General features: G+C 38.9%; 1 protein-coding gene across 1 annotated transcript; it reads left to right on the forward strand.

The window, feature by feature from the left end:
* The first annotated feature begins 7,094 nt into the window (after positions 1-7,094).
* LOC110685768 (squalene monooxygenase-like) lies at positions 7,095-13,501 on the forward strand. Its single transcript, XM_021862289.1, has 8 exons — positions 7,095-7,852; positions 10,663-10,774; positions 10,898-11,072; positions 11,189-11,357; positions 11,497-11,718; positions 11,824-12,099; positions 12,261-12,539; positions 13,126-13,501. Exons 1-8 carry the CDS (start codon positions 7,607-7,609, stop codon positions 13,228-13,230), a joined length of 1,584 nt encoding a protein of 527 aa, XP_021717981.1. The 5' UTR covers positions 7,095-7,606; the 3' UTR covers positions 13,231-13,501.
* Positions 13,502-14,103: the final 602 nt, after the last annotated feature.

The following is a 14,103-nucleotide window of genomic DNA, read 5'->3' on the forward strand; positions in this document are numbered from 1 at the left end:
GCTTGAGTATTGAAGGTAATTTCATGCAGTAGCTTGTGTATCGATTATTGAGGGTAATCAAATATGGTGTAGTCTTTCTTCTCATCATTGTTCTTGTTTTCGCTCTTCTCTTTAAAAACTATACATCTTTGCACATTGGCATTATTTCTTAAGCAATATGTAATTGTGTCACTAATTTCCTTTCCACCAGTAAAATTGATTATCTAGTTATTCGTAAATGATGCTGGTTGCATAATTAGAGATTCCTTAATTATGTACCTTGAATTACATATCATCTACGCAACAATAATTTCCCTGGGAAAAACTGTGGAAATAAAGCGTACACGAAAGTTAGGATAGTATTCATATGATCTTTGCAACAATCATAGTCGGAGCATTTGACTATCATCGCCGTGTGGGGTCGTCGACCAAACAGCAGCAATTATTATCAAAATGGAAGCAATGAAGCACCATATCCTGTTTCTATCTTGCGCCTCGTGGGAAGCGTGGAATACCCTCCTTCTAAGTGTTCTACGGAGTAAGTTCTAACGGCCGCTAGCCTAAATATTTTTGTAGTTGTAAATCTATTACGTAGTATTAAGTAGCTTATAGGCTAGCAACAGTTTACGTGTTCGATCCTAGATGCTACTTTATCAGTTTTTTCATAAATGCATTATCTTGACTTTTGTATTATTTATAAGAAAAATTGCATTAAATAATACGACCTTTGCTCCGTCCGCTAAAAATAAGTTGAACTTTTGTTTATTTCAGAATAATATGACCTTTGGGGGGTGTCCGCTTTAAACAAGTTATTTTACCTACAACCTGAATAACCGGTTAACAATTTTATTTTATTTTTTATAAATTCGTTTAATACTTTAATTATCTCTTAAATAAACATTTAATTATGATTAACAATAAAAATAATTTTTTTTAAAAAAACTAAATATTTAACTATAGTTTGATTTATTTATTATTTTTTTTTTACATTTAAATGATTTTAAAATAATATTTTTTTTTTAAAAAAAACAAAAACTCAGCCCCTTCCCCCACTAGCATCCTCCGACCATCGTCGGCGCCCACTCCTTTGCCCCAACACACGCCGACGCCGACTCTCACTCCCCTGCCCCAACTCATGCCGACGCCCAGCCATCACCCTCGTCGGCTTTCCCCGCCCCTGCTGCGCCGCTCCCCCATCATCTGAACCACCACCTCCCTTCCCCAATTAAAACTCACCTCCCTTCTCCCCGAAAACCCTCGAAACCCCTTTCCCACCCCCGAAAGGGATTTGTTAATCGCCCACAAATTACTACATAAAGCCCACAAAATTCACTTGGTTTGCCAAAATTGCCCTTGACCTTAAAAAAAAACACTCACACTCTCATCACTCACTCACACTCTCATTGCTCATCTTCTTTCAACCTCTCTAAAAAAAAATTTTCAAATAACGGCAATGTCGAGGCGGCAAGGCAAGGAATTGGCGGCGGCGGCGGAGGGAAGGATGTCCCAAGGAGGAAAGGTACATTTTGTTAAAAAAAAAAGGGGAAAAACCGCCGTGATGGCGGTGGGGCGCCCTGGCTGGACGCCCAGCCAGCGGTGGTGGCGCCAGCTGCAGACGCCGCCACCAGTTGGCTGGCGCCTGGGCTGGACGCCATAGCCACGGTTGTGGCGTTTTTTCAAGGCGCCGCAACCGTGGCTGTGGCGTCCAGCCCAGGCGCCAGCCAACTGGTGGCGGCGTCTGCAGCTGGCGCCACCACCGCTGGCTGGGCGTCCAGCCAGGGCGCCCCCCCCCCTTTTTTTTTATATTTTTTTAAAAAACTGTTTTTAATTTTTTTTTTGTGTAATATATTTTTGAATTGTTTTTATATTTTGTTGTTTATTTTTATAAATTTTTTCAATTTCGTTGTATTTTTTCTACGTTTATATTTTGTTTACAATTATTTGTATGTTTTTAGTTTATTTGATTTGCGATGATGATTATTTATCGTATAAATTTTTGTATGTTTATATATTTTAAAATTTTGTGTAGAATTCACTGGGTCGTCATGGTGCGGGGAAGAATATAGAGCTTCTTAGTAGAAGTTATTCAGTGGAGAGGTCGGGGCATAGACATGTCAGATCCCGTGGTATTTTGGCCTCAGCTCGTAGAGAACGGATCCACCGTCGGGATGAGGATGACGATGACGATGATGATGCTGAGGAGGGTGACCAGGAGGAGGAGCAGGAGGAGGGCGCAGATGAGGATGAGGATGTGGACGATGGCAGTGGACCGTATGATGATTACGGTCCATTCAGTCAGAGGGTTGATGACATGTACGAGACGCATATGGTGGAGGTGCGTAAGGGTAGGGGTGGTAGGTTTGTTAGTAGATCTGGCACATCATCTGCGTCTACTGTATCTGGGGCAAGCAGGAAACGGTCGAGGGCCGGTAATGATTCTTGGGTTGTTAGGAGTGAGGTGCCCGGTGGGCCTGTTGACGGGAGTGTGATTCCTAGCTTTCTAGGACACATAGCTGCCCGTATTTGGGAGGACCAGGAGAGGCCTTCAGTTACGGGGTTGTTGAAATGTCATACCCGGGAAAAGACTTGTAGCTTTTTGCGTACATGGGCTGAGGCCTGGCCGGCGGAGAGCGAGATGTTCGAGCGACTGGAGGGCACTGGGGTGAATCACGTTCCTGCCACCATGCACGATAAGATTGACAGTACGCTGATCACGGCTTTCATTGAGCGATGGCAGCCGGATACAAACTCTTTCCACCTTCCGTTCGGTGAGATGACGATCATGTTACATGTTGTCGAGGCCATTCTTGGGATTCGTGTTGAGGGTAAACGACTTTGTGCTGTGGCTGATGCGGATCAGGCAGATTCGCTGGCGGAGTTGTTGGCGGTGGACAGGGCTGCACTGTACACCGAGGCGCTAGGTGTTTGGGAACATGGAGGTGTGAAGATCGCATCCGTGTTGCAGCGGTGTTTGTACCCCAGTGCACGTAGGACGCCCGACGCACAGCTGAGTGCTTATGTTTTTCTACTCCTCGGATGTACCTTGTTTCCGGATAAGAGCGGCGGAAACAAGCTCAGGCCACGCGACAAATCGTAGAGGCGTGTGACCCCGACAGTGTAGGCCAGTTTTCCTGGGGATCGGCTACGTTGGCGTATTTGTATCGCCAAATAGTACACCCACACCGAGCATACACTTCGTCAGCCAAGTCCCTCACCCTGTTCAGTTCAGTGAGAATCAACCCCAAGCAGTAGTGCGACACACGACCATGGAGAATCTTAAATATAAAATGGCTATACATCGTACCATGTCGTCGTCTGGAGTCCTCTAGAGAGTTCCTGATGTCGTTCTTCCGAGTTTCAATTGACTTGTTCAGTCTAGCGAACAGTGTATCCAAAGCAGCGGTCGATGAATCAATCCAGTCCTTGGTAGCTCTATGAGCGCTCTCAACTCTACATGTTGTAGTGTTCCCAAAATGAAGTACCTGGTTTGTCCAATATTTGACAAACTTTTCCCTGTGAGGGACCCATTGATGCATCACATAGTCCACCAGTGCCGAACACCACTGGTACGAATCCCTGAAGTTAGCCAATGCTCGCTCATACGCTTCCTCTGTGGTAGCCTGTAGGATCTTCCGCCACTTACCATTCACCAATCTCTCTGCCATTTCCAAATTCTTCTTGAAAAGGTTGTAGGCTTTCACTTTCACGCAGTTGTTGATGTGCCATGTGCACAATAAGTGGTTCGATTCGGGAAACAGCTCTGCTATGGGGGCAAAGAGACCTCCCTCACAGTCGCTGACGATGGCTGCTGGATGAACATTAGGCCCGATGTAGTTTCTCAGCTTCTCCAACACCCAATAATAACTTGGAACCGTCTCATCCTTGATGATTGCATGACCAATCAGAAAAATCTGGTTCGTTGGAGCCATCCCAGCCATCTCAACCAGTGGGAACTTGTACTTGTTTGTCTTGTACGTTGAGTCGATCAAAATCACAAATGGCCAAGACTTGATCATATCAGCACAATCAGGATGCACAAGGAAAAGATGAGTCACCTCCGCTGTATCTTCATCAGAATCAAACCAGAACAGGTAACCACGTGATTGTGCCTGGTGTAGCAGCTGCTGTATAGGGTTCCTTCCCTCTGACCGTTCAAACCTGAGTTGCCGTCTGACGTTGTAGATGTGTCTTCGGTTTGGATGGTCTTCTGGAAATTTCTCTAACACAGATGCTAATATTTTAGCAGGCTTCACTTGAGCATCACTCATTTCTTTCACAACTAGTTTCGCAGCAGGACTTAAGCCGCTCAGTTGTCGATGACCCTCTTCATACACTATCATCTCATGGTTGTGATACCCCCATTTAGAGTAACCAATCACTTCCCAACCGTCACGACTCCGTAGTTGTCGAACCTTTACTCTGAACTCACACCCACAACCTTTCCGCTTTGTATCAAACTGAGTGGCTGTACGAAAATCATGTCCAAATATCCCACTGTAATCATTTCCGTCTCCACCATATTTCTGCATCAATTATATATTACAATAAATACATTTAACGGATAATACATTTAATTTCTATATTTACACAGAATTAACACAAAAAAAAGCATAATTATATATAATCAAACTTAATTTTTATAAAAACCCAATTCGAATTTTCAAACTAAATTTAAAAATATACCATTTCGAATTATCAAATTTAATTTTAAAAAAACCTATTTCGAATTTTCAAATTTAATTTAAAAAAAACCCATTTCGAATTTTTTTAAAAAATCATTTTCGATTTTTTTTTTTTAAAAAATTAAATAAAAAACAACAACAAAATCAAAAAAGAAAAAAAAAAAATTAATTTATAAGGGTGGCGTCTGCCAGGGCTGCCACAGCCACTGGACTGGCGCCTGGCAGGGCCGCCTCACCCAGTGGAGTGGCGCCTGCCCAGGACGCCAGTCTGGTGGTCTGGGCGTCTGGGCTGGACGCCACTCTGGTGGTTCTGGCGTCTGGCTTGGACGTCCAGGCTACGGTTTGGGCGTCCACCCTAGGCGCCGGAGCCACTCCGACGGTAAACCGTGAATTTTAACGGTGACTTACCTCGTTTTCCGTCGTCGACGACGTACCTCCGGCGTCCCCCGCATCTCTGGCCTGCCCTCCGGTCTCCCCCGGCGAGCCAGTACGGCTCCACATTTTTTACACCGAGATTATTTCAATTTTAGAAAAGGGCATAATGGTCAAACCATATCATATTTGTGGGCTTTATATGGTAATTGCGGGCGATGTTTAGCGTTTCACCCCCGAAATCCCCCAACCGCCCAATACCCCACCGTCAAAAACCCTATTCGGCCTTTACCCCACCTTTGAAACCCTAGCTGCTAATGTATATAACCATGGCCAATCTCGAAGCCCCGAGCTGCCTCAGTCGAAATTCTAAAGTCTGTGGTTTGGGTTCGATTTGGGCGAAGGAGAGGAAGGTTGCGGTGGAAGGAGGAGAAAGAGAGGAGGGTTTGCGGGGAGCGGGGTCGACGCCGGCGCCGGAGGAAGGAGATCTGGGCGTGGCCGGCGTCGGAGGGCAGGGAGGGGGTGCTAGCAGACACCGGGGAAGGGGAAAGGGGTGGCAGCCGGTGGCTGGTGGCGGGTGGGGAAGATGGTGGGGGATTTTTTTTTTTTTTTAAATATAAAATAAAACAAAATAATCTTTTAAAAAAATATAAAACATTAAATAATATTTTGTAAAAAAATTATATTTTCTGACCAATAAAATGATGACACGTGTCCATATAACCTATTAATCAGGTTACCATTCCTTACCAACAAGTAATAACCTGTTTACAGCGGACACCCCACAAAGGTGGTATTATTCTGAGATAATTAAAATGTGGACTTGTTTTCAGCGGACGGGCTAAAGGTTGTATTATTTAATGCAATTTTTCCTTATTTATATTAACCTTGACTATATATAATTATGAATGTTCAAAACTTTTATTTTGATGTAAAATGTAATTGGATTAATGATAATGTAAATTTTCTGTCAACTGTTATAAATTTTAGGAGTGATCCGACTTGAAAATTGATTATCAAATAGAATAGACCATTAATTAATACTCCTTTGGTTTCCAAAAAAAAAAAGGTCCACTGCAAAAAGGAGGAAAGATATGTGGAAATCATGCGAATAGAACGAACGATAAATACCTTTTACGCAGGGGCGGAGCCATGTAGGAACAAGGGGGGACGGTTGTCCCCCCATTTTTCCAAAAAAAAATTTAATTTATGTTAGCTTAAATAAATGCTGTAAATAAGAATAAATACCTTACATGTATACCTTATATAACAAAGACAACATTTGGTCTGGTGGTTGATGGGCTTGAGTAAAGCTTGTATTTCTCTTTGATCCTAGGTTCGATTCCTTACCCGATCATTTTTTTTGTTTCTTTTTGCTATTTTTGGACTTTATTTTTATTTCATTTTATAGTTTATACAAAGTGCTCCTATTTAACTTCTTTTTCTTGTTTTTGGATTTCGCCATTTTTTTTTTTACAGGTTTTTAAATTTCATTATTTTTATATACAAAGTGCTCCTATTTACACATGTCTCCGTATTTTTTTATCTCTCTAATTATGTGTGCCTAAATTTTATTTTTTTTATAGCTTGTTTGGAACTAAGTTTCCAATTTTATTTTTAGTCAAAGAAAGTTTATTTATTTATTATTATTTTTTTTTTTAAAATGTAACCCAAATCCCTTTACATCTACTATCAATTTGTGTAAATGCTTATCATTTGATAAATCATATTTATCGATTATTAAGGATTACATACCTTAAAATTGGGGTTTACCAGCATAAAAAAAAAATTTGGTTAATAAATTTCTTAATATGCAATTAATTTTTTAACAACTCCTCTTTCACCATATAAGAATAATTGTCATATCTCATAAGCGATTTCAAATATATATTAAACAATTTATGTGATCAATTTCTTTTTTCTTATAATTATTGTCGATTATTAAACATCTAAAAATTGTCCCCCCGGATTACAAATCCTGGCTCCGCCACTGCTTTTACGTGTGTGGTTTAGGGATGAAATATTTTATACACATTCGTGTGTACCGTGTGTTTTTGCTCTTCATTTGAGGATTAAATGAAAAACAATTATCAAAATGAAAACAAAATTCTCATAGGTGTATCGTGCATCCGAGTGTATATAACAATCTCTCGTTGTTGAGGAAGCAAGGACGAAAGAGTGTAATTCAAAAGTGAGAAGCATCACCTAAATAACCCGCGAAAGGAAAAACAAACCCATGAGCCATGAGCCATGAGCCATGAGCTCCCTATGGTGTAGAACGCAACACGCAGTCAACATTACAACTACAACCTAACCATAATTATAGAGGAAAATCTAACCTGTACAACCCTTCAACGTCTTCTTCTTCAATTATCTCTATTATTCATCTCCACCACAAATCCAAATCCCTACTTTTCAATCCTTCATCTTTCTCAATTCCTCTCTCCTTTAAATCATCTGCTATAACTACATTCCCATTTTCTGGAGAAAATATAAATAATTGTATTTATAATATCAAGAACAAGGGTAAGAGGAGAGCAATTGAATTCGGAAAATTTGATTTTGTAACAAAAATGGTGGTAATTGATCAGTACATTGTTGGGATTTCCATAGTCTCTCTCCTAGGGTTTGTTCTCTTCTTCTCGCTTTTCCGAGACGTTAAATATAAGAGCAAGAGAAAAGATAGACTGAATTCCGCCGGAATTCACTTGGAATCTGTTCGGAATTCTGATGAAATTAGCTCTGTTTCCGATGGACCTGATGTCATCATCGTTGGCGCTGGCGTTGCTGGTGCTGCTCTTGCTTATACCCTTGCTAAGGTGATGCTTATACTACAATGAATTTCCTTTTTATTTTGTTTTTTATAAAATTTGGAATTATGTTGTTTGAGCAGCGTGGTTGAGTATTAATGGATAAAAATTTCCACTTGTAATCAATCAGAGAAGTTCTGAACTCACATGGGATTTGATTTTTTTTCTTAACTCTTAGTTTCAATTTAATATTATTGTTATTGGTGATTGTGCAATTTCTGGATTTAGCTTCCTTATGTTCAATTGTGTTAATCCATTGGACTGGTCTAGCATATATAATTCCCAATATAATATTATACTAGTCAAATGGGTTGAGTTAGTCGGTTTTGATTCGGGTTATAATTGTTTGAAACAAGTCATCGGGAATCAACGTTCGAGTCAAACCCATTTTTGTTATAAACGAAACTCACAGGTCAAAAATAATAAGAACAATATTATCGGGAGTAAAACTGAATCGCGGATTATGTCGCTCTATGTAGAACATTCACGGTACTGCAAAAAATGTGTGCAAGCAGCTCGTAGGTAACCGGCGGATGTCTCCCAGGATAAAACAGTCTCTCAAAACTATAAAGTACCGATGGATTTGCACTGAACCACCGGGCTAACTAAACACCAAAAACTGAAAACTGCTGAAATTCTGTATATAAGGGGGAAGAAGAGAAGATTAGGAAAAATGAGTTTTCTGTGTTTTGAAACACTTAAGAATGCCGTATTTATAGGCCAACTGATTTGGACGTTTCAAGCAAAAATAACGCATCATTAAATCAGAAAACGGTCAAGCAAAATTAACGCACCATTAACTCAGTAAACGGTACTAATTGAACGGCAGAATTCAAGAGCAAAACGGCTTTAAAACAGTCAAATTTTAATTAGCATAAAATCTGGAACAAAACTGTAATCAACACTGAATAACGGGATTTAAAACAATAAAGGATCAGTCAAAACGGTTAGCAAAAATCAAGGCACTAATTACGTAATGGAGCCTTGTTCAAAAACTGTATAAAAATTTAATTTTGTTTAATAAACCCGACCCGACCCAGCCAGCCCGGCTCGGCTCGGTTCGGTTTGGCGCGCGTGTGTGTTGGGTTGACTTGGTAGGTAAGTCCTCCCTCTCCACAAAATGTGGGTAGCCCTTGGACCACACCCAAGTATACCACATACCAATGTGGGACTTTGTTATTTTCACAAAATTCACACTAAAACATACTTTGTTTCAACAATTTTCAAATGTTTATAAGTAGGAATTTTCAAGTTTCGGGTTTAAAATTTGTGTTCAAGATTTAGCATTTAGGTAAGCCGTAAGCTTGAGTGAGATTACATAAGATTTCACATTGTTCGTGCCTTCATCTCTAGCTCCTAAGAATGGTATGTGGTCCTTGTTACATTGATAGAATCTGAACAATATGAGATAGACTGAGGAAGTAACACTTTTCAATTTTTTAAATGTTTTGCATATTTGGGATTAAAATAGCTCGTTTGTTTAGGTGATGTCAATGTTCTGGACTTCTTTTGCAAATTTTAGTCTAGAACAAACGTTAGATGACATTTGTTGCCTTTGTTACAACTGTAGTTATTATTAATAGGGACTAGAGTGCGCTGTCCTTAACTTATTATCTGAACTTATTGGAACTTATTTTGTTTGCAAAAGCAAAAAATTGTATATTGTATAGAATAGTAGACTTTGAAGCATGTTCTTGCTGTATTTTTTGGTTCTATTACCATCACCAGAGTTGGAAACATTGTGAAAAGCTGTACGTAGTATGCTTTTTGCTTCATTTTACTGGTGAATTATGGTGGATATAATCTATGGACAGATTATGTACCATTATTTGGGAATTCTTATAATCGACCTTTTTCCTATAAAAAATTAAGGTTTGCTACCATTGTAACCTTAGTTACTTATTTAATTAGGTGTTGGAGGCTACTTGACTGGCTTAAGTTCAATAGTTATTGGTTATTAAAGACTTTAGAAGTTGTAGATCACTAGAAAAAATAGTAATTTAGGAGTTTCTAAGTTTTAGTGTGTTGTTGAAAGTGTTTTTGCCTTTGAGCAAGTTTGATGCCCTTAAGCTGACTGAAATTCAAGACAAGGAGAGCTTTGTAGACTTGCTATGATTTTCATTTCTTCAATGTCTGGTTTTATACACGCAAGGGAAGATACTTCATTGTGTGAGATCTAGAATTGTCGTAGGTTGGCCTAAAGACTACATTAAGGTAGTGTAAAGTTGTAAACGCATAAACAGATTGTTTACCTTCTCTGGAAATTAAATTTATTGCACCTATAAGGTTTGGAAATTTTAAGTCATGTTAAAGTTATTGCACCTATAAGGTTTGGAAATTTTAAGTCATGTATTATTGCAGTTTATATATGGGCTAAAGTATCTTGGTTTATGCACTTTACTTTTGTGTTTGTATTGTGCTTATTGACTTATAGATAATTTATTTTGAAGATAGATGACTTTTTTAGGGTTAGGACTTAAAACTGCAAAAATTCTTGGTTCTTGCCTTAGTGCATCTTAAAATTGTAGAAGTAAGAAATCGTCAGTTATTTTCTCCTTTCTTTTAGTGGTTTCCCTATCAAATTTTGTAATCAAAATTTGCTAAATTTGGTGTTTAAATTGGAAAATTTGCTAAATTTGATGTTTAAATTGGAAAAAAGTATATATCGACTGATAACATGAAATAACTTAGAAAACCTTATTGTCAAAAAAACTCAAAATTATAAATTTTTATAGTCAAATGAGACTATCTGTGTAAAACGAAAGGATTACTTGTTATCTTTTCTCCTCCTCAGATCTAGACTTTTGCATTGATTGCAGGATGGTCGGCGTGTTCATGTGATTGAGAGAGACTTAAGTGAACCTGACAGAATAGTTGGGGAGCTTCTACAGCCAGGAGGATACTTGAAATTGATTGAATTGGGCATTGAGGGTATGCACTGAATCTCATTGTGTTTTAATAATAGAGTCCTGCATTAAAGTTTTCCAGAGTATTTACCTTCAATTGTTTTCAGCAAGTGTTTTGTGTATTTATTCATCTCAATCTGAGTTTCAGACTGCGTCGGGAATATTGATGCACAGAGAGTGGTTGGATATGGTCTTTTTAAAGAAGGGAAGAACATAAGACTGTCTTATCCCTTGGAACAGTTCCATTCAGATGTGTCTGGAAGGAGCTTTCACAATGGACGTTTCATACAGAGGATGAGAGACAAGGCTGCTTCTCTTCCCAAGTACTTTTGTTTTCTCTTCTCTGTGTTTACTTTGTTTCGTTGAACAAAAGGTTAGCGATTGCATTATCTTTTGTACTAATTACTGAATCTCCACATTTCCTTATATTTTGTTCCAGTGTGCGGTTGGAACAGGGAACAGTTACATCATTGCTTGAGGAAAAGGGAATAGTCAAGGGGGTTCACTACAAGACCAAGAATGGTGAGGAGTTCAAGGTCTATGCACCTCTCACAGTCGTCTGTGATGGTTGCTTCTCGAATCTGAGACGTTCTCTTTGTTCACCAAAGGTGATAGTTTCTTCTTAAAGTGTTAACTATGGTCTTTAAACTTGAGGATTTAATTCAAATTTACCGAACAAATTATATTTAGTGTTTGCTTTTCCCTGTTACATGCTTCTCTTGCTTACTGTGTTGTCTCATTTCATAGGTTGAAGTGCCCTCACACTTTGTGGGGTTGGTGCTGGAGAACTGCCAATTGCCTTACGCGAATCATGGACATGTTATTTTAGCGGATCCCTCACCTGTTTTGTTTTACCCTATTAGTAGTACAGAAGTCCGTTGCTTGGTTGATGTACCAGCAGGGGACAAGTTGCCTTCTATTGCTAATGGTGAAATGGCTAAGTATCTGAAGACAGTGGTGGCGCCTCAGGTGTGGTGGATATATATATGCTATCTTGTTACTTCCTGGTTCTTTTCATTTGGTAATTTTATCCTTTTGGCTTTATGATTCCAACAAGTCATGTTACTGCTTCAGGTTCCTGCTGAAATTAGAGATTCATTTGTAGCAGCAGTTGACAAGGGCAATATAAGAACAATGCCTAATAGAAGCATGCCTGCTACTCCTCAGCCTACTCCTGGAGCCTTACTAATAGGCGATGCTTTCAACATGCGACATCCTTTAACTGGAGGTGGGATGACAGTGGCATTGTCTGATATTGTTGTACTCCGAGACCTTCTGAGGCCTTTGAAGGACCTAAATGATGCAGATTCGTTGTGCCATTATCTGGAGTCTTTTTACACCTTGCGTAAGGTATATGCATGCATCATGTAAACATGACAACAGTTACATGCACGCACACGCAATTACATGATATACTCAAATTGAAAATGTGTGTATGCGTGTGTTTAAACTGGATTAATATAATTAAACTTGATATATTAATAAGTAATATATATCAACCTTTCTTGCAGCCTGTGGCATCGACAATCAACACTTTGGCAGGTGCCCTTTATAAGGTGTTTTGTGCTTCACCTGACGAAGCTCACAAGGAAATGCGTGAGGCTTGCTTTGACTATTTAAGCCTTGGAGGAGTGTTCTCAAATGGCCCAATTGCTTTACTCTCTGGTCTAAATCCTCGGCCATTGAGCTTAGTAGCTCACTTCTTTGCTGTGGCTATATATGGTGTTGGTCGCCTGTTGATTCCTTTTCCTTCAATAAAGGGACTTTGGCTTGGCATAAGATTGCTATCGGTACATCTCTTCTCCAAATGTAGTCTGATTTTAGTCTCATGTTACACGTGTTTTTGTATCAAATTGCAGCTGGGTTTATGCTCTATTTGGCGAACCTAGTCAATAAGTATCTTCAAAGTTTAAAGTAAAAAGGGGGTTATTACTAGTTGAAGTTAAAATCTGTTAAATTAGCAATTGTTTTGGTAAAACTAGCTGTTGAACTAGATGAAAATTGCAAACCAAAATTAAAGGTCATTATCTTTATGTCGGCATCAGATTCAAGTAGGTGCTTATGGACAAAGACATGATTAGAAATTAAAAAATATGTTGACCAGTAAGAGGAGCGCTTCCATTCCAGACCAGTAGCACCTAAACAATTTCCTTTAAATACTAGTAGCCAAATTTAAATACTCTGATCCGTAGCTGTTTGTTTTACCTTAGCTTAGCTGGAATGACTGCCAAAGACTTCAATTCCAGTCCCTTGTGAGAACCTTCATAGTTGTGGCTACCTTTTTGTTTCCCTCCCTTCTGCTAGCTATGGTCAATGAAGAATACTACGAATTTCCATTGCCAAGCTGATTGACAAAACCGTTAATCTCTGTTGCAGGGTGCAGCCGGGATCATCTTTCCTATAATGAAGGCAGAGGGACTGAGGCAAATGTTTTTCCCTGCAACTGTTCCAGCATATCATAGGCGTATGCATGTAAAGTGATGTTTCCAAAACAGTAAAGAAGATAGTTCACGCATCCAGAATTGCTTGCTATGGTGCTGAATATTGTCTCTATGAAAGTTAATCAGGCTTGTTCTTTATAAGCTGCTATTGAAACCAAACAGGAGATAATTGTATTGAGATACCACTCCTATTTATTGAACTTCATTCATGATTATCAAGACTGTCATGAACTGTTTTATATGTAAATTTTTTATATTGTGAATGTTATACTTTCTACGTTTTTATTTTATTTATTTATTTTTGGATCCAATAGTATGATTTAAACTTTCAAAGTATATCATATAATTCGTACAGTCGTACTAGTATAGTAGTATACTAGTAATTCTACTGACTGGGTTCTTAGTCTATATTTTGTCAACCAACAATATTAAAAATTGTTGCAAGTTGTGAAAAGATGATATCATTAATTAACAAAGTAATGTGTTTTTTAAATTGTTGTTTTTCCTTAAAATACTGCATTCCCATAAAAACAACAAACAAGGATTAAAGTCGGACAAAGATGCTGAATATAATAAGGGAATAGAGCTTGGTAAGTGTATCTATGCAGTAAGGGTGTAAGGCAGTAGCAAGTGATATCAATGGATACGGAGCTAAAGGAGGCGGCATTCTCAGGAGATGTAGGATTTTTGAAACGAGCTGTTGACTCGAAATCAACAGGTTACTTTCTTTCTGAATACACCCCATCAGATAATAATTATGTTGGAGGCAATATCTTTCACCTTGCTGCGTTTACAAAAAAGGCGGAGTTTTTCAGGGAAGCAATGGAAAGATTACCAACGGAGGTTCAACAAGTACTCTTCACCCAATCCAACTTTAACGGTTGGAATCCTCTTCTTGTTGCAACCTGGGTGG

This window comes from Chenopodium quinoa, unplaced genomic scaffold (genome assembly GCF_001683475.1).
Source record: "Chenopodium quinoa cultivar QQ74 unplaced genomic scaffold, ASM168347v1, whole genome shotgun sequence".
NCBI classification, from domain to species: domain Eukaryota; kingdom Viridiplantae; phylum Streptophyta; class Magnoliopsida; order Caryophyllales; family Amaranthaceae; genus Chenopodium; species Chenopodium quinoa.

Coding starts and splice junctions, on each gene's coding strand:
- LOC110685768 (XM_021862289.1), top strand. CDS start 7,607: ATGGTGGTAATTGATCAGTACATTGTTGGGATTTCCATAGTCTCTCTC. Junction 10,775..10,897: donor GATTGAATTGGGCATTGAGG/GTATGCACTGAA, acceptor TCTGAGTTTCAG/ACTGCGTCGGGAATATTGAT. Junction 12,100..12,260: donor CTTTTTACACCTTGCGTAAG/GTATATGCATGC, acceptor CCTTTCTTGCAG/CCTGTGGCATCGACAATCAA.